The sequence below is a fragment of the Mesocricetus auratus genome, unplaced genomic scaffold (genome assembly GCF_017639785.1).
Source record: "Mesocricetus auratus isolate SY011 unplaced genomic scaffold, BCM_Maur_2.0 Super-Scaffold_100676, whole genome shotgun sequence".
In the NCBI taxonomy this organism is placed as follows: domain Eukaryota; kingdom Metazoa; phylum Chordata; class Mammalia; order Rodentia; family Cricetidae; genus Mesocricetus; species Mesocricetus auratus.
In genome coordinates this window covers 111,854,061-111,879,495 of record NW_024429266.1, presented here as the reverse complement: position 1 = coordinate 111,879,495, position 25,435 = coordinate 111,854,061, and the positions used below count along the sequence as shown (strand labels likewise).

General features: G+C 44.4%; 1 protein-coding gene across 5 annotated transcripts in view; it reads left to right on the top strand.

The window, feature by feature from the left end:
- The first annotated feature begins 10,062 nt into the window (after positions 1–10,062).
- The window catches only part of Fam221a (family with sequence similarity 221 member A), a 30,511-nt gene continuing 15,138 nt past the window's right edge, over positions 10,063–25,435 (top strand). Inside the window, exons 1-3 of one of the 5 annotated variants that reach the window (XM_040738779.1) lie at positions 20,371–20,503; positions 23,275–23,411; positions 24,826–24,999. In XM_040738779.1, the coding sequence (XP_040594713.1) occupies positions 24,902–24,999 (98 nt within the window). In that variant the 5' untranslated portion in view covers positions 20,371–20,503; positions 23,275–23,411; positions 24,826–24,901. Of the gene's footprint in view, positions 10,084–20,343; positions 20,504–23,274; positions 23,412–24,825; positions 25,000–25,435 lie in introns of those variants that run through there. The other 4 variants (XM_021223617.2, XM_021223615.2, XM_013126018.3 and 1 more) reach the window with 4 other exon arrangements.

Sequence of the window (25,435 nt, the reverse complement as noted above, 5' to 3'; positions counted from 1 at the left end):
GATATTGATTTGTACTTGCTTTCTGCTAGGAGCCTTGGGAGCATTGCTGATTACCTAATACTAACTGACCTATCTTTTTGCCTTGGTCTTTTTAGTCCCAAGCATTTTCCACAAAGCCCATGTGTGAGCAGAGCTGTGTTTAGAGTAGGTAGGGTAGGATCGGGAACGAAGCTCAGTGGTTAGAAGCAAGCGGTGCTTCTGCAAAGGACCTGAGTTTGTCTCCCAGCATTTACAGTAGCCAGCTCGTAACTGCCTGTGTGCAGCCCCAACTGTAGAGGTTTGACTGAGAATGCCCCTCCACCACCCCCAGGCTCATGCGTATTTGAATTAGCTGGTGGCTGTTTGGGAAGGATTTGTAGATGTAGCCCTGTTGAAGGAGGCATGTTACTTGGAGGGGCTTGAAGTTTTAAAAGCCTTCCCCCATGCCTAGTGTGCTCTCTCTGCTTTCTGTTTGCTCTGTGAGACCTAACTCCCAGCTGTTCCTGCTACCATGCCTTCACTCTGTCGTCATGGACGCTAACCCTTAGGAGCCAAATGCCTAATTAAATGCTTTTCTTTTATAATTGCCTTGATCATGGTGTTTTATCATAGCATTATAAAAGTAACTAAGATTCTAGCTCCAGGGGATGTGATACCCTTTTCTGACACACACATGTACACACACACACATGTGCACACACACACACACACACACACACACACACAAATCTTAACTACTAAAGAAAAATAAAGTTATCCTTTCTCCTTTCCAGAAGTTTTGGTTAGAAACAAACTAGCTTTGCTTTTTCTGTCATTTGCTGTTAGAGACATCCCCGCTGCTGCAATCCAGGCACACCCGGCCCTGCCTTGGGGGACCTGGCAGAGTGCCCATCCCTGCACGCATGGCAGGCAGCCCCTGGCTCTGTATGCAGGTGCAAAGGTCCCTTTAAGAGACAAGCTCCACCTGCTTCTGCTCGCTCTACCATTTGTCTGAGGCAGACAGATCTCTGTCTCTTTCTCTCTCCCCCTTTTTTCTCCCTTCCCCCCACTCTCTTCCCTTCCCAATAAAACCTCTTTCCCATGTAAGTTCTGCCTCATGGCGTCCCTGTCCCCCGCCATGGGATCCACTGTGGTCCCAACTTGCACCATGTTATTACCCCTATCTGAAACATTTATCGTCAGTTTTTGTCTTCTGACCTCATGTGACCTTATAAGCAGTGCCCTGGCTCTCTGACCAGTGTAATCTCCCATTCCATCCCAGCTTCTGTGCAGGAGGACTGGGAATCAGCACCAGCCTGGGCTACCTCATTCAAAAAAGCTAGAGCAAACCAAAACGAACCACAAAACCCAAGCCCCCAGACCTTACAGTATTCTTCCCTTAAAAATAGCAACCAAAGCCGGCCGGTGGCGATGCACACCTTCAATTCCAGCACTTGGGAGGCAGAGGGGGGCACATAAGTTGGAGATCAGTCTGGTCTACAGAGTGAGTTCCAAGTTCCAGGACAGCCAGGGCTCTGTCTTGATACCTGAGAAATCCTGTCTAGAAAAAAATCCAAAACAACAACAACAACAACAACAACAACAAAACCACCCTCCCTTAATCTAACAATTGTTGGATCCCATACACGTTGACAATAGTCACTGTATTAGTTATCTATCATTTGTAACAGCGACCACCAAAGAATTGAACACTCTAAACTTATTTGTTCTCCCACAGTTTCAGTCTGATCAAGTGTTCTGGCACCAGTTAACTGAGCATCCTTTTACCATCTAAACAAAATGGTGCTTGCCATGGCTGGCAGCACCTAGCTCAGGCTGTGCTCTCTGGCCTCTTGGACTATCGGACTGGGAGGACTTTGATCTCTCACTGGCCGCTGGCCAGAGGCTGTCCTAGGCTGCTTAATAGCAGGCCACTTAACATGGCAGCTTGCTTCATCAAACTGAGAAGTCTGCTAAAGTCTGTCACTTATTTATTTAGAGACAAACTTTCTCTGTGTAGCCCTGGCTGTCCTGGAACTCACTCTGTAGACCAATCTGGCCTAGAATTCAGAGATCTGCCTGCCTCTGCTTCTAGAGTGCTGGGATTAAAGGTGTGCGCCACCACCACCTGGGCCAAAGTCAGTCATTTATAGTCTAACCCGGAAAGTGACATCTTACTGTCACCGTGCTGTTGGCCTGCAAGAGAATGATTACACAAGCCCGTAAAAACAGGAAGTAGGAGCCTGGTGGAGGGGAAGACATACAGACTGCCTGCCACAGCCACATCCTCGCTCTATCCACGGGTTAGTATAGAACTGCATGGTAGTTTCTGTTTATTAGTGTTCTGGGAAAGTGTATACTGATTCCGACAGTGGTTATGCTAATTTGCATTCTTCTCATAGTGTACATGCTACCCTTAGCGACATTTTTAAAAATAATAACATCCATTCCTCTTTTTTTCCTTCCTCCCTTCCTTCCCTCCCTTTTCTCCCTTCCCCTTCCTTCCTACTTTTTTTTGGGGGGGGTATCTGCACGTGCATTCATGTGCATGCATATGCCATGGTTTCTCTGTGTGGCCCTAGATGTCCTGGAACTCACTCTGTAGACCAGGCTGTCCTTGAACTCACAGAGATCCACCTGCTTCTGCCTCCTGAGTTCTGGAATGAAAGGTGTGAGCCACCGCCACCTGGCTACCACGGTAGTCTTATAGACTTCAAAGACAACTTTTGGGAGTGAGTTGGTCTTTCCTCCCTCCATGCCGCCTCCAGGAGACTGAATTTACTCTGGTGGGAGAACCTTTCCCTGATGAGTCATCTCCTTGGCCCTGATAATGCCTGGTCTGATAGGTGTGTGGTGATTCTTCCTTATGACTTTAATTAGTCAGCATTGAATTTTGATGACTTCTTTGTCTTCTGGCAGAATTAGGATGCTCCAAGAGCAAATGGTATGTTTCTTGAAGTCATTGTTTCTTGGACATCCTTGGTCCTAAGAAATGGTGTTTCGGGCCGGGCGTTGGTGGCGCACGCCTTTAATCCCAGCACTCGGGAGGCAGAGGCAGGTGGATCTCTGTGAGTTCGAGGCCAGCCTGGTCTACAGAGTGAGTTCCAGGACAGCCTCCAAAACAATACAGAGAAACCCTGTCTCGAAAAGCCAAAAAAAGAAAAAAAGAAAAAAAAGAAAAAAGAAAAAAGAAAAAGAAATGGTGTTTTGGGATCACAGTACACATAGGGCTCTGCTTCAAGATCACCATTGGTTGCTGACCTTCTGTCAGGGGGTGGGGCAATAGAGCTGGAAAATACGCAACTTTCCCCCAGTATAATCTCATGATTGTTTTCATAACAGCATTGGCTGAGAACTGGACCATTGACCTTTTCTCATACGTCCTCCAGAGGTTCTTTTAGCCTGGGTCTAGGCTCCATACACTCAAGACTCCTACCACGATGCTGCCTTCCCCGGCCCCACAGAGGATCCTTGTACTGTGTCACTTTGCAGGGTAGGCGATTGCCGTATTTCTCCCAGAAAGTCCATTGTCGGCACAGAGAGACAAAAAGTATGTAATTTTTAAAATGAAAAAAAATTGTATTAGGATTCTACCTACAGTATATATTTACAATGGAATAATTTTATATTTTTGTTCTCTCACTTTCTGTCTCTCACTTCCGGTTTGGATGCAGAGTCCTGCTATATAGTCACATCTTCCTGTTTCAGACTCCTTTGCTGGGATTATAGGTGTGAAACCCCTCACACAGATGCCAATATGGGATCTTTTTTTTTTTTTTTTTGGTTTTTCGAGACAGGGTTTCTCTGTGGCTTTGGAGGCTGTCCTGGAACTCGCTCTGTAGACCAGGCTGGCCTCGAACTCACAAAGATCCTCCTACCTCTGCCTCCCGAGTGCTGGGATTAAAGGCGTGCGCCACCAACGCCCGGCCCAATATGGGATCTTAATTGTTGTCGCTGCTGTTGGATGATCTTTTTATGCTGGATGTCTGGCTTGCTGTCTTTAACATAGTTTCCTTGTAGCAGGATAGCAAAATACCTATGTTTCAAAAATAACTGCAATACTACCGCTAGCAATGAGGCTACTGAAGGAAGGAGGTAATCTGAAGTCTGTCCCCCTGCTTGTTTTTTGATCCAAGAAAGTATCACACAGAGATGTGAAGTGACAATATTTTACTTCAAGGTCTGGTAGAATAATAACCTGTTATCTGGATGTTGTCACCAAACCGATACTGATTACTGATTTGTTTCAGTTTATTTTCTAATTCTGTGCATTAGTTTTTCTTTTCTTTTAAAAAATTTAGTTGGAGTTTTGCTCCTACCCCCTTCCTAAAATACATTTTTTCCTTATCTTCAGTGACATTACTTTCCTTTGTGTATTATTGTGCTCTTACTCACTTGGGCCCTCTGTGTCTCCTTTCCCTGCTGTGACTCTGGAAGGGCCTCCGGCCTTCCCTCTGTCTGTCCCTTGGCAGTCCCTCTCAATTCCATTCATTACTAGACACATCTTGCCTGCTCTTTGATGTAAGAATGTGTCTTAACTTGGCCTAGAACTTAAAATCTTCCTCTCTCTCAAGCAGCCTAGGGTTTCCATTACTGACTATTTCCTGACCACTCTCAAATTTGCATCTCCTGCCACTACTTCCTTGAGCTACAACAGCACTGTATATCCAACTTTTTAGTTTACCGTCCCCACTTAGGTAGTGAATGGGTGCCTTAAATTTAGTGTGTTAAAGCTGGACAGTGGTGGTGCACGCCTTTAATCCCAACACTCAGGAGGCAGAGGCAGGCGGATCTCTGTGAGTTCGAGGCCAGCCTGGGCTACAGAGAGAGAGTGCCAGGGTAGGCTCCAAAGCTACACAGAGAAAACAAACAAAACAAACAAACTCTCTGTTGCTCAGCAGTTGCCTGCTCTCTACCCTATTAGCAAATGGCATCATTATTATTTTGCTCAGGCCAGAATACTGACACCATTATTGTTGTTTCTTCCCTCTCCTATTCCATAGTCAGTATCTTCTGCTAACTTCTGCCATCAGGGACCCCGTCAGCCCAGTCCATTCTCACCACCCGACAGCCATCACCCCAACAGCCACCACCGAGACAGCTACCACCCCAACGACAGCCACCACCCCAACGACAGCCGCCACCCCAAGCTACACACCTGCCAGTTTGTCTGGATTTTCCTCCGTGGTTGTGCTTTACAAGTTCTCCACTAGGGGGTGGAATGAGCTTTGATAAGGCACTGCTCTGTTCAAAACTTGCCAGTCTATTTCTTTAGAATAGCATGGGTTTTGCCTAATGAATCAAGACTGGCTAGAGAGATGGTTCAGTTGGTGAAAGTGCTTGAAATGTGAACCTGATGGCCACAGTTCTATTCCTGAAACCCCTGCTGGAAGGAAAGAACCAACTCCTGAAGTTGTCTCTGACCTGACACAATGTACTGTGGCACAATGGTGTGCTTACACGTCTCACACACACACACACACACACAGAGTCACAGATACACACACAGTCACACACAGATACATACACAGTCACACACACAGATAGATACACACAGATACACACACACAGATACACATACAGTCACACACACAGATACACACACACAGATACACATACACAGATACACACACAGTCACAGATACACACACAGATACACACATACATAGATACACACACATACACAGTCACACACAGATACACACACAGATACACACAGTCACAGATACACACAGATACACACACAGTCACACACAGATACACAGTCACACACACAGATAAACACATACATAGATACACACACAGTCACAGATACATACACACAGATACAACACATAGTCATACATAGATACACACAGATACACACATACACAGATACACACACACAGATACATAGACACACACACATAGTCATACACAGATACACACACACATAGTCATACACAGATACACATACACACAGACACACAAAGACACACACAAACACATAGATATACACACAGATATACACACATACACAGATACACACATAGAGATACACAGATACAGACACACAGACACACACATAGTCACACACAGACACAGTCATACACAGATACACATACACACAGACACACACACACACACACACACACACACACACACACACACACACGCTAAAGCTTGACCAGACATTGTTAGCTGTTGAAAGTGGGTGATGGAAACATTGGTTCATAACAGTTAATTTGTTTTCATATATTACTATGTTTTATCACTTAAATAATATATTTAAATTAATAATTTAAAATAATTACTAATATAAAATATTCAATGATAATAATTAGTAATATCACATATATAATAAAACAAAAACAAAACCCTTTAAAAGCTTCCCAATTTTTGTTTAACTGGCCGATCAGCTATGTGTTGCTACTAGACTGCATTTAGCTGTGCTGTGAGTTTAAAATTCATGCTAAACGTAAAGACTTAGCAAGAAAGCCCAAGATGTAAATCATCACATTAATATCTTGTTTTGCCATGTAATATAGTTGCTTCATGTTAATATGATAATATCTTGGCTATATAGAATGAAATAAGATGTCATTAAAATTGCACTTGTTTCTTTTTACTCTTCAAGTATGGCTGCTTGGAAATTTAAATGGCGTCTGTGTCTTATGCCTGCTTCTCCTGGGTCTGCCAGGCCCTGTGATCTGCTCTGCTTTGCCCCTGACATCATTGCCTCGAGTTCTCTTCTTTGTTCACACCTATCCCAACCACAAGGATCTCTTTGCTTGGAATCGGCAAATGCCCTTCTGCCGCAGGACGCAGGCACCTGTTAGTCTGCTGGAGGGAGCCCTGTTGCTTGGGTGGCTCCTTCTCTCCCTTCCTCCAGGGATCTGCTCAAACTGCTGCCTTACTGGCGAGGCTCACCTGACCCGTGACACTCGTCACTTCACTCTGTCCCCCTGCATCTGCCTCCCTCTTTAGAGCTGGCATCACAACTTTCTGTTGTAGCAAAAGGCTTGAGTCTGGGCACTTCATAAAGAAGAGTTTATTTAGTCTGGGAGGTGCCAGGGCTGATTGATACCTGCTGTCTCTGGTGAGGGTTCCCTTGGCTTGTACCACATCATGATGTAGGGTGTCATGGGAGGAGCATATGAGTCAGGAAGAGTTCACAAAGCAGAGTGGGGATGTGTTGGACATGCTCTTTTATATAACAGCTAGTTCTTTCTGGGACCTAAGAGAAGTTCCTTAATTCAATGACCCAGTTGTCTCCAATTCCATAGGCTCCATAGCTTAAGATTTTAATACTTGGACAGTGCCACACAGATCCAAACCTCCAGCAATAACCGTGTTCATTCATCATTTTATCATCTGAGGATGGGGGACGATCCATGGGAGATGATAGTTGTGGATCCAAAACAGGTATATGGTGACATTTGTGGGATGAAGAAATAATAATTTCAGGTTCATTATTCACTATTCAGCTTCCTTAAACATATAAAAAGTAAAGGTTGTTAGAGTACAAGAAAAATTACAACACAAAATAATTTACACAAGAAAATGAGTGCATTCTAATATGTTATACATTTTAAAACAAACAAAATAAATAAATTGACATTATTAAGTGTTGGTATATTTGTGTAATTAATAAGATAGGCTTTTAGAGGTGTACTCAGCGCCCACATAGTGCTTCAAAACCACCTATAACTCCAGTTCCAAGGAATCCAACACCCTCTTCTGGCAGCCTCATGCATCACACATATACGTGGTTCATAGACATATATACAGACAAAGTACCCATACCCATAACATACATAAATAAAAAACAAGAGTTGAAGAAACTTAATAAAATACAGATTAAGGTTTTTTGTTATTGAAAAAAAGTTTTTCAGACAATATATTCTAGTCACAGTTTTCCCTCCCCCAACTCCTCCAAGATCCTTTCCACCTCCCAACCCACCCAACTGCATACCCTTTCTTTCTCTCTTTTTAGAAAACAAATAGGCAAACAGCAAAACAAAAACAAAAAATCCAAAACATAATAAAAGTAAAATAAAGGATGAACACAAGAAACACTCACACAGACACACACACAAACAAAATCCATAAAAACACAAAACCAAGCAAAAGTCCAGTAAGACAAAAAAATTCCCAAATAATGTAATATGTGGTGTCTGTGCCACGAGCAAGTCTGAGGTATTGGGAGATGAAAGGCAAGACATCCAACCGTTTGTGCTAAGAGAATGCATCTGCCGCCTTTATTGGAGAGAGAGAGAGAGAGAGAGAGAGAGAGAGAGAGAGAGAGAGAGAGAGAGAGCCACACCTGTGTGTCATTATTGCAAGTGCTGAGAGGTCTTCCCCCCTTACCCCCCACCCCTGTCGAGAGGGAGCAGCCTTATATACAGGCTTACAGGACAGTGGAAAACCCCAAGTGGAAGAGATTATATTTTCCTAGTGTTGGATGTTGATGCCAGTGGGGCAATGCGGGGGCAATAAGCCAGGAATAGAAAACAGGATGCACCTGTGGCCATCAGCTGACAAACCACTCAGAGACCCTGTGGGGGCTGGGACCCAACAGTAATATGAGACAAAAAGTCTACAAAAATACCATTGGGTTTGTTTTATGCTGAGAATGGTTAATATTCCCAACGAGACTCCATTGGAGAGAACTAGTATTTCTTTGCAAACAGATGTCAGCTGGAGATAGCTCCTTGGTTGGTGATGGGAGCTCCTGTCCATTCCCCCTTCTCAGCACCAGGACCCTGTCTTGCCTGGGCTTGTGCAGGCCCCGAGCATGCTGCCACAGACTATGTGAGTTCATGTGTGTGACAGTCCTGTTGTGTCAGGAAAACGCTTGGAGTCATTCATCCCTCCTGGCTCTCACAACCTTTCTGCCTACTCTCCTGCACGGCTCCCTGATCCCTGAGGGGGGTGTGTGATGAAGACATCCCATTTAGGACTGAGTGCTCCAAAAACTCCAGTTGTGGGTCTCCGTGTTAGTTTCCACCTATTGTTAGAGGAAACTTCTTTGATCCTTTGATCATGGCTGAGCTATGTACTCATGTATGGGTACCAGAACAATAGTAAGGGGTTTTCCCCTAGGCCCGTGGCCTGTTCAGTCTCAGGTTCTTGAACCCTAGCAGTGTCATCCAAGGGTTCTGTCTTGTGGAACGAGCCTTAGATCCCATCAGATGGTAGTTGGCTGTTCCCACAACGTTTATACCACTATGGTACCACTGTATCGTACAGGTGGATCACCTTTGTAGACCACAGGGTTTGCCACTGGGTTGGTTAGCTTTCTCCTCTTGTAGCATGCAGGGTGCCATTCAGTACCATGAACACTAGTCATTGTGGGTGAAGGCTCTAGTTAGGCACCGGCTTTACTTCTCCGTGCGCAATGAGGTATGTACGTGTTGTCTCCAGCAGCGGGGTCTTACTGTCAGTTTGTCAGGAGAGACCAGTGTCATTGGGAATAGCCTGGGTTGTTTGAAGGTTTCCATGGGGCCCATTTGGCCAGTGACTCAGCTTAACATAACCCATTCCTGGCACTATGGTTAAGTTTAACTTAAGAGTCAGTGATGTCTTTTATGTAATACATAAAATCTTATTTCTCAAAGGAATTTTCCAAATTCTCTCATCCTAGCATTTTTTTAAATAAAAATTATAGTCATAGAAACCCAGTTGACTGGGGCATTTTACGGAGCCTAGAAGTTCTTTTGACACACGGAAACTTTTGGGATGCGGATAATTATAACACAAGTTGATCTGCTATGAACTAATCTTTGAAGGCAGTTGCTGTTTGTCATTCAAGACTCACAGGTCATGGGAAGCAGGGGAGGTTGATTGCTAGCCAGCTGTGAAGCCTGAGGAATCCTCACAGAGCTGCTGAGCCCTAGGCCTCTGTGCGTGTGTGACTGATTGAGACCATGGCTTGGGACCGACCGCAGGGAAGAATTGCAGGGGCAGAGTAAAGCCAAGTTAGAAGGTTGCTGATCCACAGCAAGGCAGATGCACTTGAAGAGGATTGGCTGCAGGTGTGAGGAGAAAAACATACCCAAGTGCCTCAGCCAGAGCTGTAATCGGTCTGGAATTACATTGTTGAAAGCCAGTCTACAGCTGAGATCCAGGGAGAAGGAAGTATTGGTAGGTACCCTCGTTTCCTCTTTGTAAGAACTGCCTTTAAACACATAAAACCACAGAATGATTTATAAGAGTACTGGCAGGTTTCTACCTGAGGAAGATATGCGACTGAAACATTATGTATCAAAATTAAAAAAAATTGACTATACATCCATTCCATAAAGGGGTTAAAGCATGGATCTTGGTCCCATGCTTAATTCCTCTTACTAATCTTGTTTGTGATACTGGTAGTAAATGAGAGTGCTGTCTGTGGGCATATCAGTTTCTTGTGGGCTGTGTTGAAACTCTTAACTCCAAACATGGGAGACCAAAGTCAGGTCCCAGCGATGAGATGAGGGACGCCTTGCTTTCCCGTGTGCCCTCAATACTTTTTGGTGTGTCACATTTGAGAGTGCGTGGGTTTGCGTATGGGGACTAGAGATCAACTTTGGATGTCACTGTTAAATAGCTATGCCCCAGGTTGCTCTTGTTTTCCTTTATTGTAGGTATGTGGCGTGTATATGATGTGTATGTGTGAGTGCCCAGGAGCCTGGTGTGTGGAGGACAAAGGAGGACTCTGAGTGTCCTGTTCTGTCATTGTCTGCCGTATTGCCTTGAGACAGAGCACAGGGCAGACGGCTCGCGAGCCCCACTGATTGCTCACTCTCTGCTCCTTGATAGTGCCAGAGTTGGCAGCACTGGTGACCACACCAGGCTTTTTACACGCATTCTGGGCATTTGAACTCAGGTCCTTATGCTTATGCAACTGAGCTCCACTTTGTTTTACTTAAAAAATTTGGAGACAAGGCTGTGTGTCTTATGTCGCTCTGACTGGCCTAGAATTCAATATATAAACCAGACTGAACCTAAAACTCACAGAGACATGTGTGTCTCTGTTTCTCTAGCAGTGGCATTAAAGACTTATGCTACCATGCCCAGCTTATCTTAAAAAAATTAAGGAGATTTTATTTTAATTATGTGTATATGGCTATATCTCAGTGTGGGTTTGAGCATATTTGTGCAGTGCCCTTTGATTCAGAAGAGGGTATTGGGCAGGCAGTGGTGGTGCACACCTTTAATCCCAGCACTTGGGACACAGAGGCTGGCAGATCTCAGTAAGTTCAAGGCCGGTCTAGTCTACAAAGTGAGTTCCAGGACTGTCAGAACTATTACACAGAGAAACTCTGTCTTGACACCCCCCCACAAAAAAAAGTTTTGCAGGCCTGGAGAGGTTAAGAGTACTGGCTGCTCTTCCAGAGGATCTGGGTTCAGTTCCCAGTACCCACATGGCAGCTCACAACTGTCTGTAACTCCAGTTCCAGAATCCAACACCCTCACATAGACATATGCAGGCAAAACACCTATGCACATGAAATAAATAAATCTTAAAAAAGCAAAGAGGAGGGTACTGGGTCCCCTGGAGCTGAAGTTGCAGGTAGTGTGAGCTGCTGCATGTTTGTGTGCTGGAAACTAAACTTGGGGCCTCTGCAAGAGCAGTGTGAGTTTCTAACTGCCGAGCCATCTCTCCAGACCCAGAGGGATTTTTTTAAAAATTTAAAGACAGGGTCTTATTGTGTAGCCCAGGCTGGCCTTGAACTCAGAGACACACCTGCCTTTTCTGCTCTAGAGATGAGATTAAAGACCTGTACTACCTCTACTCCAACTCCATGCCCCAAACCTAGTTTGTCCCTTGCTGGCCTGGGCCTGTTGAGGCTAGGACTGGCAGTCCAGCAAGCTTCGGGGTTCTTCTGCCTCTGCCTGCCTTACACTGGTACTGCAGGCACACTCCACGATGTCCAGCTGCTTTTTGTTTGTTTGTTTTTGGTTTTTTCCAGATACAGTTTCTCTGTGTAGCTTTGGAGCCTATCCTGGCACTCGCTCTATAGCCCAGACTGGCCTTGAACTCACAGAGATCCGCCTTCCTCTGCCTCCTGAGTGCTGGGATTAAAGGTGTGCGCCACCAGCACCCAGCTTTAATGTCCATCTTTTTATATTGGGTGCCTTGGATTGAACTCAGATCCTCATGAAATGTATTGAGGGAGCTGGCTTCCTAGTGCCCCACCTTTTCTATCTTCCTATTCAGCCTTAAGACTATGAAGTAAGGGAAAGAGCCAGAGAAAGAAAAGGGCAATTGGCCATTTTTTTTAACTTTCGGTTTTAATTTATAATGTGAGATGTTTACATGTATGAATGAAATAAGTTAAAAGCAAGAACTTTCCCTTTCTGGAATATATTCACTTTTTCTGTGTTAATCTCATTCAGTCTTGAACACAGCATTCCCTTCAAAACGAAGACAACATGGCTATCTGTGACAATTCAGACTGCAAAATGTCAGTAGATAATATTGACAAGTCAGGGCTAACACTATATGCAAGGCCTAATTTCAGGCATTTAAAGTATATTCCCAATGGGGCTTTACAAAACAAACTCAACTTATACCCACTTATCACATTTTTCTAGCTGTATGCTGTGTGTCAACGCTGGCCTTGTGGAAGCAATCTTACTGGTAGCTGTTGCTTCTGTGAGAGGTAACAGGAGGCAGGCCGGGGCTTTGCTGAAGTCAAGTCAGTTCATTCCCCTCAGGGCACAAGTAGGGAGAAGCTCCCAAAGAATTCTTTCAAGAAGTTTGCCACCTACAGGAAAGAGAGCAACAGTATGCATTATAGGCTGAAGACTCCAGAAGTCCCCAGAGCTGTTTACAGTGTGGTAGTGGGAAAAGGTGTTTAGGAGGGCAGGATGCTTGCCATGCCCAGAGTTCAGAGGGAGAGAGTATTGGAGTGTGTGTGTATGTGCACATGTGTGTGTGTGTGTGTGTGTGTGTGTGTGTGTGTGTGTGTGTGTGTATGTGTGTGTATGTAGTTTTTTTTTTTTTTAAACATGGTGTCACTCTGCAGTCCTGGCTGAACTCACCTGGAATTATATTGACCAGGCTGGTCTTGAACTCACAGAGATCCTTCCGTGTGCTGGAATTAAAGGTGTGTAGCACCATACCTGGCTGAAGGTGGCAAACAGGAAGACACTGAAATCTGAAATGAAAACTTTTCTGAAAGCTTCTAGTTCATTTGTCTGTCCTGTAGCCCACGTTCTGTATTTTCTTACTTTAACAAAGGCTTCCTCAGTGGTCTGTGAACGCATCCTGTGTGAAACTCCTGCATGGGGAGACCTTGTGTGCTTGTGCTTGAGCAGACACAGTTCAAGGGAGATCCATGACAGACCCTGTGGACTGGACCTTTCGTTTTGTTTTTAAACTAACACATTTGTGAGCGTCTCCTGGAAACGTAAGCTTGTTTGCTCAGCTTTCCTTGTGTCTAGAGGAGGCCATGTGACACTGTTCTGGTGAGTGACACAGTGAAAACTGTTATGGCTAAAGAAACTCCATTTTATGCTTGGTACCCACCAGCTGTTGGTCTCTGACTTCAGTCCCTGGAAAATAAGTTCCTAGTAACCCTGACTCAGTGACCCCCCCACCCAAAGATGTATAGCCTTGACTATCTACTTGTTATATGACTAACAAGTATTTTTTGCTTCTGTCACTTGCTTATATGGATACCCAAGAGTTGTTTTAACCACTTAACTTGGCAGAACAGGCTGATTTTGCTTGCTTGTGCAAATACTGAAGGTCTTCTTGCAGTTTTTGGCTTTAAAAATCCTTCCTCAAGCCCCTTCTCACAGCAATCTCAAATTTGGCTCTGAGATAAGTTCATCCGGCTAGCAGCTAATCAATGAATCCTTTAATTACAATAGAATGGAGTCTATGCTCCAGGGAGGTATCTAGGAAAATCAAACTTGGCAAAATGACAGCTGATACTGTTGACCCTTCTTTTCTCCTCCTTGAAGTTGGGTATAATTTCTGGAGTCATTGACTGTTCCTGCAACCATGGAGAAATGCCCGGAACCAATGCTAGCAGCTGCCTACCACTTCTGCAGAGTCATAAGAAAACACTTTCGCCAAAATTTATGCTTAAGCCACTGCTGGTTGGATTTTTCTGTTGTTTGCAGAACATGTCCTTGCAAAATGCAGATGGTTCTTATTTCATATGTTTTATGAGGATTAAATGTACGAAACATCTAACTTACTTGCATAGGCCATTTTCATAGCTCTCTGTCTATCGTCCTACCCCCTGGACCAACTTAGCTATGTTTTAGAGGGAAACTACAATTGGATCTTATCTAGCAGGCCACATTCAAGTGCACTGTTCTGATTAGCAAAATGTTAATTTTATATAAAGCAACATAGAGTTAGGACTACATTTTCTGTTTGGTCTCATACTCCAATTTGTCATGCTGACTTTTTGTGTGGTTCACTTTCTGCAGAAAATCACTGCTCTGGCATCTTCCTGGAGAGGGTGTAATTGTGCTGAGCACGTTTAATTATTTCCCTCTGGACCCATTAAGCACTTTTGCCTACTCAGACACTCCCTTGCCAGTCTCCTACAAGCTCATAGGGCCTGGTGATTTTTGCTATTTGTCTTTGTTAATTTAGTTGCTCCTAAAGCAGGGCTGGGTGCATCCGGAATGCAAGACTGCTATCAGCAAACACCGGTATGACTGGAGAGAGCTGCATGGAAACCCTTCCCTTACATGTGAACTTGATTTTTTTTTTTTTTTTTTTTGGTTTTTCGAGACAGGGTTTCTCTGCATTGTTTTGGAGCCTGTCCTGGGACTTGCTCGGTAGACCAGGCTTGGTCTCCAGTGAACTTGATCTTAGTATTGCCCATTTATCTAATATTTGAATTATTTTTGGTCTTAAATAGTCTCTATAAAAATGCATGCGTGCCTGACAGACTTCTAAGCTTGCTAGTACATGGCTGAGTTATGACAATTTAGTGGAAAGTAGTTAATAAAAAGAGAAGCTGTTAAATGGGACTGAAACCTGCCTCTACAGGAAGATGGGAAGGACCCTGAAAAGGGATGGACAGGGGACTCACTCTGTCCATATAATATTTTTTGGACTTAAAATATGTATCAAGCAATTTTATTTTATGTATATGCACATATATCGACATATATATATATATATGGTTTGTGTATGTGGTTATGTGGTGTGTGTGTGTGTGTGTGTGTGTGTGTGTGTGTGTGAAGTGCATCTTGGGTATCATTCCTTAGGTACTAGCCACCTGTTTTTTCCATGATATGATCTCAGTGGGACCTGGGGCTTTCTAATTAGGCTAGGCTGGCTGGCTACTGGCCTTTGTCTCCTCAGCAGTGGGATTACAAGCCCGGGCGCCCTCAGTCCAGCTTTTAACATGGATTCGGGACCTCAAACTCAGGTCCTCACGCTTGTGTGGGAAGCCCTTTACCAACCGAGTTGTTGGATTATTTTTCTTACTGTGTGCCTATTGTCTTTCTCAGATGCTATGAACAGTCATACCTTAGAGATACTGCAGGCTTAGTTTCAGACCGTTCTGCTTCAAAAAAATGTATATTTCAGGAAAGCAAGTCTCACAACTTGTTTTGGCTTTCAGTACATACACAAGTCATGCTCTGTGTTGCATCAACAATAGCATTATGTCTCAGATAACAATGTACATATCTCAATTAAAATATTCTTTACTAAGAACTTGTTAACTATCACCTCTGCCTTCAGAAAGTGGCCATATTTTTGCTGGTGGAAGTTTTGCCTTGATGTTGATAGCCTGACTGAACAAGGTTGTGATCTTCAATAGATACAAATCAATAAATGTTATAAATTTCGTAATGGACACAAGGACAGAAATCACATGGTCACCTCTATTGATACAGAAAAAGCTTTTGACAAAATCTAACATTCTTTCATGTTAAAAAGCCCTGAAGAGCCGGGCGTTGGTGGCGCACGCCTTTAATCCTAGCACTCGGGAGGCAGAGGCAGGAGGATCTCTGTGAGTTCAGGACCAGCCTGGTCTACAAGAGCGAGTGCCAGGACAGCCTCCAAAGCTGCAGGAAACTCTGTCTCGAAAAACCAAAAAAAAAAAAAAAAAGTCCTGAAGAACCAGGCGATGGTGGCACACCTGCTTAATCCCAGCACTCTGGAGGCAGAGGCAGGTGGATCTCTGTGAGTTCCAGGCCAGCCTTGTCTACAAAGTGAGTTCCAGGAAAGGCTCCAAAGCTACAGAGAAATTCTGTCTCGAAAAACCCCAAAAAAAAAAAAGTCCTGAAGAAATTCAGAATAAAGAAATTATCTCAGCATGAAAAAAATCTATAGCCAGCATTATAATGGAAGAAAAACTCAAAGCATCGCTACCAACACTACCAGCACAAGGAACAAGACAAAGGTGTCCACTCTCTCTCCACTCTTACTCGATATAGAGCTAGAAGTCTTATCTAGAGTAGTAAGACGTGAGAAGCAAATAAAAGTGATACAAATGGGGAAGGAAGAAGTCTAAGATTCACCAAGTGCACATTATGATTCCATACATAAGAAACCTAAAGACATTGCCAGGAAACAGAGCTGACAAACATTTCCAGCAAAATGGGGGATACAAAATTAATACACTAAAATCATTATCCTTTTCATATACCAAAGACAAATATACTGGAAAAGAAGTCAGGGAAGCAATCTCATTCATAATAGTCTCAAACCAACCACCTTGGAACAACTCTAACCAAGGAGGAGTTTTCCAATGTGGAGATTTCCAGGGTAGAGGTTAGTGGGATTTCAAACCAAGCACAGGGATTTGTGGGATTTTGTGCTCACGCCTAGACAAACAAGGCCTTGCAACCATGAGCTACCTGTTTTTTGACAAAGATGTAAAAAATACACTTTAGAGAAAAGTCAGTCTCTTCAACAAACAGTGCTTAGGAAAACAGATGTCTATTTGCAAAAGAATGAAACTGGATTCTTACTTCCACCCTGCATGAAACAACGCCAAATGGATCAAGAACCTCAGAATCATGGAACTCTGAAATGGATAATTGAGAAATCAGGGAGTGCATTTCAAGATAGGCATAGGCAAGGAGTTTCTGAACAGGACTCTGATTGCCCAGGAAGGCCAAAGATCAATAAATGCTGTCTATAAAACTAAAAGCAAGAACAGAGGAAATCAATAAGCAAATTAAGAGACTGATTATAGATTGGGAGAAAATCTTTGAAAGCCATACATTTGACAGAGGATTAGTATCTAGAAAACACAAAGAATTCAATAAACTAAACATAAAGAAAACACACAACCCAATCAATACATGGGCTACAGAGAATTTTCAAGAGACGCAAATGGAGCCAGGCCACCTTTAATCCCAGCATTCTGGAGGCAGAGGCAGGCAAATTTCTGAATTGGAGGTCAGCCTGGTCCGCAGAGCAAGTTATAGTACAGCTAGAGCTACACAGAGAAACCCTGTCTTGAAAAAACTAAACAAACAAACAAACAAAAGAAACACAAATGGTTAATACATACTCTGAAAAGTACTTAATCTACTTAGCCACCAGGGAACTGAAAATTAAAACACCTTTGGGATTCCATTTCATCCCATTCAGAATTGCTCTTCACCGAGAAAAAAAAATACAAATTCTGGCAAGGATGTGGGGAAAGACATCCTTCTCTGTTGTTGATGTGAGTGTAATCTGGTATACCCACTGTGGAAAGTAGTGTGAAGGTTTCTCAAAAAGCTGAAAATATAACTACTGTGTGGCCCAGCTATACTATTTCTGGCATGTATCCTAAGGATTCCACAGTCACAGTTGCACACCCGTATTTTCTGTGGTTCTTTGCAAAGTAGCTAGGAAATGGAATCAGAGTGGATGTCCATCAATTGCTGCTTGGCCAATGAAAATGTGGTATACATTTACAAAGGGTTTTATTCATCTGGAAAGAAAAGTAAAATCTGCAGGAGAATGAACAGTACGATATTGTGCTAAGGGAGGTAACCCAAACCCAGAAAGACAAATGGCATGTGTTATTTCTCAGTGTGGGTGTCAGTTTCAAGCTTGCATATTTATGTCTTTATTTGGATCGTCTTAGAGGTCTGTAAGCCAGAAGGTTCCGTAAGAGGTGGAGGGAAAGAGGTCTCTGTATGGGGAGGAGATAGTGGAACAGGTGCTAGGAAACTAGAGGGGAGAACCCTGGGAGATAAAGGTTTCAGTAGGGATGAAGGTAAGGGCAGGGGTGAGTTAACAAAACTAGTGATGTATGAAAAAGCCTTTCGGAAATCCAATACAATGTGTACTAATTAAAAATAATTTTGAAAAAGGTGTTGAATGAAGGGCTAACAACATTAAGAACAGTAAAAAGTTTAGCATTATGAAGCCACCAGCAGTGGGCCCAAGATCTAACTCTGATGTACAAATTGACTTAGTGGAGCCCATTCTATAGGAGAGACACCTTGCTCAGTCTAGACACAGGGGTGTGGGGTGGAGAGGTGCCTTGGTCCTGCCTCAACTAGATGATGGGACAGACTCAGTAGACTTTCTAGAGGAGGCCTCACCCTCTCCATGGAGCAGATGGGAGGAGGGAGGATTGAGGGATTAGGAGGAAAGGAGGGAGGGGGAACTGGGATTGGGATGTAAAAAATAAATTAATAAAAAAAGAGTAGAAACAAAAAAGTTTAACATTAGGAACATCTCCATGGCAAGCACCTGGGAAGCAGAGACAAGAGGAACACAAGTGTGAACCAGCCCAGGCAGCATAGTGAGTTCTAAATCAAGCAGTATTTCATGGTGAGACTTTCTCTCAAAAATCGTCATCTTCCTGACTAGGAGACATAGCAGAGTTGATAGAGCACTGAAGTGGAAACTCACTGTTGGGAAACAGCCACAATCGACCTGCTGCATGCAAGTTGCTAGGAACCTTGACTCTGTAAAAATGCAATTGTCTGCTAAGCATGAAGATTAACAAAGGATGCTAAATCTGGTCCCCAGAGAGCTTCAGTGTTCGAGGACTCCTTTCTCCGAAGTAGCGGTGGATTTCTTCCCCCTTCCCTACTTGCCAGAACAATTTATGGCTGAATACCTAATGGGTGCTAATTCCATCTTTATGTAAAACTTGTGGAGATTTTTTTTTTTTTTTTGGTTTTTCGAGACAGGGTTTCCCTGTGGCTTTGGAGGCTGTCCTGGAACTCACTTGGTAGACCAGGCTGGTCTCGAACTCACAGTGATCCACCTGCCTCTGCCTCCCGAGTGCTGGGATTAAAGGCGTGCGCCACCAACGCCCGGCTTGTGGAGATTCTTTTAACACGTCGAACAGTCTTAGCTTGGAGCCAGGTGTATAGTTTGGCGGTACAGTTCTTAGGTAGCACCGCGGAGGCTCTGGGCTCTAACCCCGACGGCAAGAACTTGGTTGAATTATTTCTATTTGTTCTTCCTCAGATCTGTTATAACTTTCTTTAGAGAACTTTTTTTTCTTGTCACCTGTACTAAACACACAGAGAGAGAAGGGAGTTTGGTGTTTTCCTCTACCACAATCCATCTAGTTCTTTCAGGTAGTCACTTCCTGAATCCAGGGTTGGACTTTTCTTGGCTAGGTTGATTTTCCTGTCTCCGACCACCTTGAAACTGGTATAAGGTGCCTGTGAGATGTCTGGTTTGTTATGTGGGTGCTGGGTTCTGAACTCTGGTACTTGGGATTACTCAGCAAGCACTTACCCTAACCGCTCCAAGTGGCTACCTCTCCAAGACCACTTATATTTCAAGAGGCGGATGAAATGAAAAGAGCTGTACCAAGCCCTATTTTGTGATCCCATTGTATCCAGGCATTGGACTTCCTTGCTCTTCAGGAGTCTCTGGGAACGGAGCAATGACAAGTATAATGCTTGAGGAAGGGGGCAAACAGCATCTATTTTGCGACCTGGGCCTAGGCAGAAGAAGGCAGCTTGCGGTTCTCAGGTACTGAGTAGGGCGGTGATAGTCAAGCTAAGTTAGGTTCAAGGACCAAAGAGGCGCTCCAGGTAGACGCGTGGGCTACACGGGCAATCATGAAGGTTGGTGGAGAGATTTGGCCAGGTCAGTACGGAGGCGGAGCAGCAGGGCGGGGCCGGCCACAGTGGGGCGTGGCTAGGGCGTGCTCGGAATGAGGGAGGGGCGTGGTGCTAGGATAGGCGGGACGCAAGGGGAGGGCGTGGCGCTAGGGAGAGGTGCTGCTCTGGAGAGGGTGAGGGCGGAGCTAAGTGGGCCGGAGCCCAGAGGCTAGGGCGTGGATAATAGGGGAGGAACTGAGGGAAGAGGGTGGTGCTAAACGGGCGGAGCTGCAGGGACGAGGGCGGAACTAAGGAGGCGGAGCTAAGCGCGCCGTGGGGGGGAAGGTGGGGCCTGTGGAGAGGGCGGAGTCACGAGGGGGCGGGGCGTGCATGTCTGGGCGGGGCCGAACTGTTTCAGGAGGAAACGCTGCAGTCGCGCGCAGGTCGGGTGGATCCTGTCTGGCAGCTGCAGGGCGCAGAGCTCGAGGCGAGGGCTCCTTTCTCTTCCCGTGGCCATGGAGCGGCTGACGTTGCCTCCCGGCGGCGCGGAGGCGGTAGATGAGTACCTGGAGTACCATAGGTGAGCCTTTAACTATGCTCCTGGGGCGGACTCCCGTTCCCGGCTGGGTCTCTCGTCGTCAGTTTACGGTGGGGTGTGTTGGGCAGGCGAGCCTTTCAGAGCTCCGGGAGTTGGTTCTTGGACTGTTCGGGAGACTTGGATTAATTTCCCATTTTATCTTCTGTAATTAAATATGCTGACACACGGTTCTGTTCTGTAATGAGTCTCTTCCGAGATCACTTGACAAGAGGGATAAATAACTACTTTTATAGTGGGTCTCTTTTTTTGTTTCTCTAAGTGACAATTGAAGAATTACACTCGGGACCCATAAAAGTAGATGTCAGTTTGCACATTTAATTCAGTGATAGGTAAGGCGTCAATTGATGAATGCATTCCCCAGCCCAGGAAGATGGTTTTAGGAGTTGGTTTCGGAGACTTCTCTTCCGAAGCAGGGCACACAGTTGCTTGCTCTAGGATGCACAAAGGCTAAGTCCCATCTCCTAAGAAAGTTTTGTTTTGACAGTTGGGAAACTGGGAAAGTGGGGTTTACAGACGACTGGGCAGGAGGATGTGTGGACAAAGGGAAGGCCAAATGTATGGATCGTCCCTTAAGTCATTTGGGGGCATCTAGGTGGTTGGGTTTCCCAGCATACTGCCCTATTAGTGTAATTTTGGCTAATGCTTGGAACTTTCTGAAGATTTTGAACAGGAAATATGAGATGTAACAGCTTGATCAGTCTGTCTGTCTTAGGTTTCTGTTGCTTCGACAAAACTCTGTGATAGAAAGCCACTTGGGGAGGAAAGGGTTTATTCCATCTTACAGCTTGTAGTCATCAACTAGGGAAGTCAGGTCAGGAACTAATGCAGCGCCCACGGAGGGGTGCTGCTTAGTTCTTTGCAGCTCTTGGCTTGCTCAGCCTGCTTTCTTATAGCACCCTGGACACTGCCGAGGAGTGAAACTGCCCGCAGTGAGCAGGGTCTTTCTAGCTGGGGACATTTTCTCAATTGAGAGTTTCTATTTCCATATGACTCTAGTTTGTGTCAAGTTGGCATGAAAGTAGCCCGCACACAGTCTCCATGGCAGGTTCACCCATCACATACTACCCTTCTTACCATAGCAGGGCTGGCATCATTCCTTTGGCTCTCTGGCTTTTTCCTGGGAGGAAGTCACTTGATCCTGAGGTTGAATGAAGACTTACATATTTACAAATTTGGATTGAACTTTTCACTTGTCTCTTGTCCATAAAATGCTATGGAAAGGCTCATGGAAAATTATTTTTGCAAGTGTGCATGTCATGGGACATGGCCCTTTAAGAGAGATCATTGTGTCTTTTACCATCAACAAGCTTTGAGAAACACGAGGACTTTGGCTCTTAGATGTAAAAGGGTTATATGGGGAAGGCTTCCCAAAATGATCTCTGTCAGAAACAAACTTTTTTTACTGTCCGTGGTCCAGGCCTGTCATTCCAGCCCTGAGGAAATGTCTAGAAGGGCAGTGAGTTCAAGGTCAGTCTAAACCACATATTGAGAACCTGCTGAAAACTAAGGGTTGCGATGTAGCTCAGTGGTAGAACCATTGCCCAGCAAGTGCAAAGCTCTGGGTTTTGCAAACACATAAAAAATGCCAAGCAGGGCCTCGGCATTCTTTGGGGCCTCAGGCACTGGATCAGTATTTACCTATGGTATCCAAATGGGTTTTGGGAGCCCATTCCACACGAAGGGGTGCACTCTCAGCCTGGACACATGGGCGAGGGTCAAAGCCCTGCCCCGGATGATATGACAGACTTTGGAGATTCCCCCCCTGAAAAGTGGAGTGGAGTAGGGATTGGGTGGGGAGCTGGGGGGGGGGTTGGTCGGGGCCGGGGGAGGAGGAGAGAGAGAGAGAGAGAGCTGGGATTGACATGTGAAACAAGCTTGTTTTTAAATTTTTTATTTTTGGTTTTACGAGACAGGGTTTCTCTGTATTGTTTCGGAGGCTGTCCTGGACCAGGCTGGCCTCGAACTCACAGAGATCCACCCGCCTCTGCCTCCCTTGTGCTGGAATTAAAGACGTGCGCCACCATTGCCTGGCGCTTGTTTCTAATTTAAATAAAAAAAAGGAAGGAGAAAGAATGCCAAACAGAAAGCTTCTTCCCCAGTTTTCTTTAATTTTGACTTGGCTTGGGTGGGAGGCGTCTGGTGGGAGTATTCAGTCTTTCTACTCAAAATGTCAGAAGGTGGGCCCACTAGCATCTACCTCACCTGGGCTGTACTAGGGAAGCTGGGTCTCAGACTTACTCAGACTCAGTGACTCAATTCAGCTAGTGAACAAGACGACCTGGAGATGATGGACATGCAATGAAGTCTGAATTTAAACACCAACACTTTCTAGCTTTTGTCCTATGATCTTTCTGGAACCTGTTGATATTGTTCAATGGCTATAATAAAGCATTACCTCAGAATAAGTTCATTAAAAAAACTTTTGTGTCTCTAGCGTGTTTAAGGAAAGGAGAGAAAAATCAAAACAAAAAACCGGGGAGAACCAGAAAGGGTAAGCATTAAGGGAGAAGACTGAGCGCAGGCAGTGGAGATAGACACGGAAGAGGATAGGAAGCTGTTTTTCTAGACCTTACTCTGTCCCAGGTATTTTGTTTTCTCAGTAGATAAGTGCATAGAAATGTATTCCATGCTGTAAGTATAAGATCTAGTGTGAAGCTACAGCTTCTGAATGGCCATTCTAATACTGTAGAAGTTCACTGAGATAGACAGGCTTTTGGGCTGATTAATTTCAGTATGTGAAATTTTATTTGTAGGTTTTTAAAAGCTCATTAAAAATCAAGGGAGAAGATTATGCCGATTGTATAGCTGGCCTTGAACTCAAGGAGATCTGTTTGCCTCTTCCTCCTGAACGCTGCTATTAAAGATGTGAACCACTACTGCCTGACTTTAGGTACTGTTTTTAAAAGGATGAAAACGTAACTTTTAGCAGTTCAAGCTCAAGATTTTTCTTTTCTTGAAGCAGAGTCTTGCTGGGTATTCCAGACTGGCCTCTGATTCATCTTTCTTCCTTAGCCATTTTAGATGAGATTTCGGGAGGGCACCACGTCTGGCTTAGGATCTAGCTTTCAATGGGGGAGAATGAGTGTTTGTTTTAGAATGTTGGTGGCGCACGCCTTTAATCCCAGCACTCGGGAGGCAGAGGCAGGCGGATCTCTGTGAGTTCGAGGCCAGCCTGCTCTACAAAGTGAGTTCCAGGACAGCCTCCAAAACAATACAGAGAAACCCTGCCTCAAAAAACCAAAAAAAAAAAAAAAAAAAAAAAAAAGAAGCTGAGATGAGTATGTGATAATCCATTGATAAGCCTTCTGTTGCTCTGATAAAATACCATGGTCAAAAGAAAGTTAAGAAGGAAAGATTTATTTTGGTTTACGGCTCCAGAGGGGTAGAGTCCATCGTAGGGGGGTGGCATGGCCTGGCATGGCGTGGTAGCAAGAGCGGGAAGATGGCCGATCATTTTTCGTCTGCACAGGGGATGCGGAGAGAGACAAAGCAGGAAGTGGGAAAGCTATAGTCTCTTACAGGCGGCCTTGAACAGTGCACCTCCTCCAGCATGGCCTCAGCAAACAATGCCACCCTCTGGGGACCAAGTGTTCAGATGCAGGGACCTATGGGTGACATTTCTCAGTCAGACCACCACCATCAGCAAAGTCATGTTTAAAAATTGTTACCTACAATCTTTTATATGGGAAGAGAATGGAGAAAAGATTTTTTCCCCCTTAGACATCACTGGGTTCAAGGCTAAAGTACCTAAAATAAAAAGGAAGATTGACAAGGGAGATGCTACTGAGTCTAGTTTTTATGTGGCATCCTGTACCTTTATGCTTAAGTCTGTGGAATGGTGGACAGCCAGAGAGAAATAGGACTGAAGGACAGCAGGGTATGACCTAATGGCAATGAACTGGGGAACTTAGCAAGGCCTGTTTGTCTAGTTTGTCACTGTGCTCTTGTGTCTACAGAGACAGGTGTGTGTGTAAAGGGAGGCTCCTTCTTCAATGAGGAGTAGGACCCGTTTCAAGGAAGAATATTTGGGGTGGTGGGAGTGGCATTCCTCATTCCTGCTTTGGCTGTTTGCCCAAGAAGATGCTTGCCAAATTTGGGGGAGGGGTGGCACAGCTGAACTCCATCAGAAGCAAAAGTTTTATTGTTACTGTTTGCAATTTCGCTATGTGTTTGTGTTGAAAGTAAAAATCCAAAGTCAAAGCCACTTTTCATTTAAATATACAAGAATAATTTAATCTTAGAGTTGAGTATTTTGGGCCTGGAAAATACTCAAGGGTTAAAAGCAACACTTATTGTTGTTGTAGAATTGTTGGTGAGGATGATGGAGGGAAACTTTTTACTCCCGAAGAGTATGAAGAATACAAGAAAAAAGTCTTACCCATGCGTTTACAGAACAGATTATTTGTGAGCTGGCGGTCACCAACAGGAATGGACTGTAAACTTGTCGGCCCAGAGACACTGTGTTTTTGTACACATAGGTAAGATATTGTATCATTTACTTTTTAAAAAAATTTAGTTTTAATTATGTATATGTGTGTGTCTCTGGGAGGCTGTATGCATGTGAGTACAGGTGACTGTGAAGCCAGAGGCATCAGATCTGCCTGGAATCGGGGTTACAAATGGTTGTGAGCTGCCTGAGGTAGGTGCAGGGAACCAGACTCTGCAAGAGCAGTGTGCACGCATAACCGCTGAGCTGTCTCCAGTCTGAGCTGTCTCTCCAGCCCACTTTATGGCTAATTTTTGGATGGCTATAAAATGAAATCTGTAGCAAAAACATATCTTCCTCCTATAAATAACAGTGTGATGGTTAAGAAACATTTGATGTCGTCATCAACACACTAGAACTATGTAAAGGTTTTTAAACGTGTACTAAACTTTCATACAGTGTTAAAACTCATCACAGAGTCTGTTACC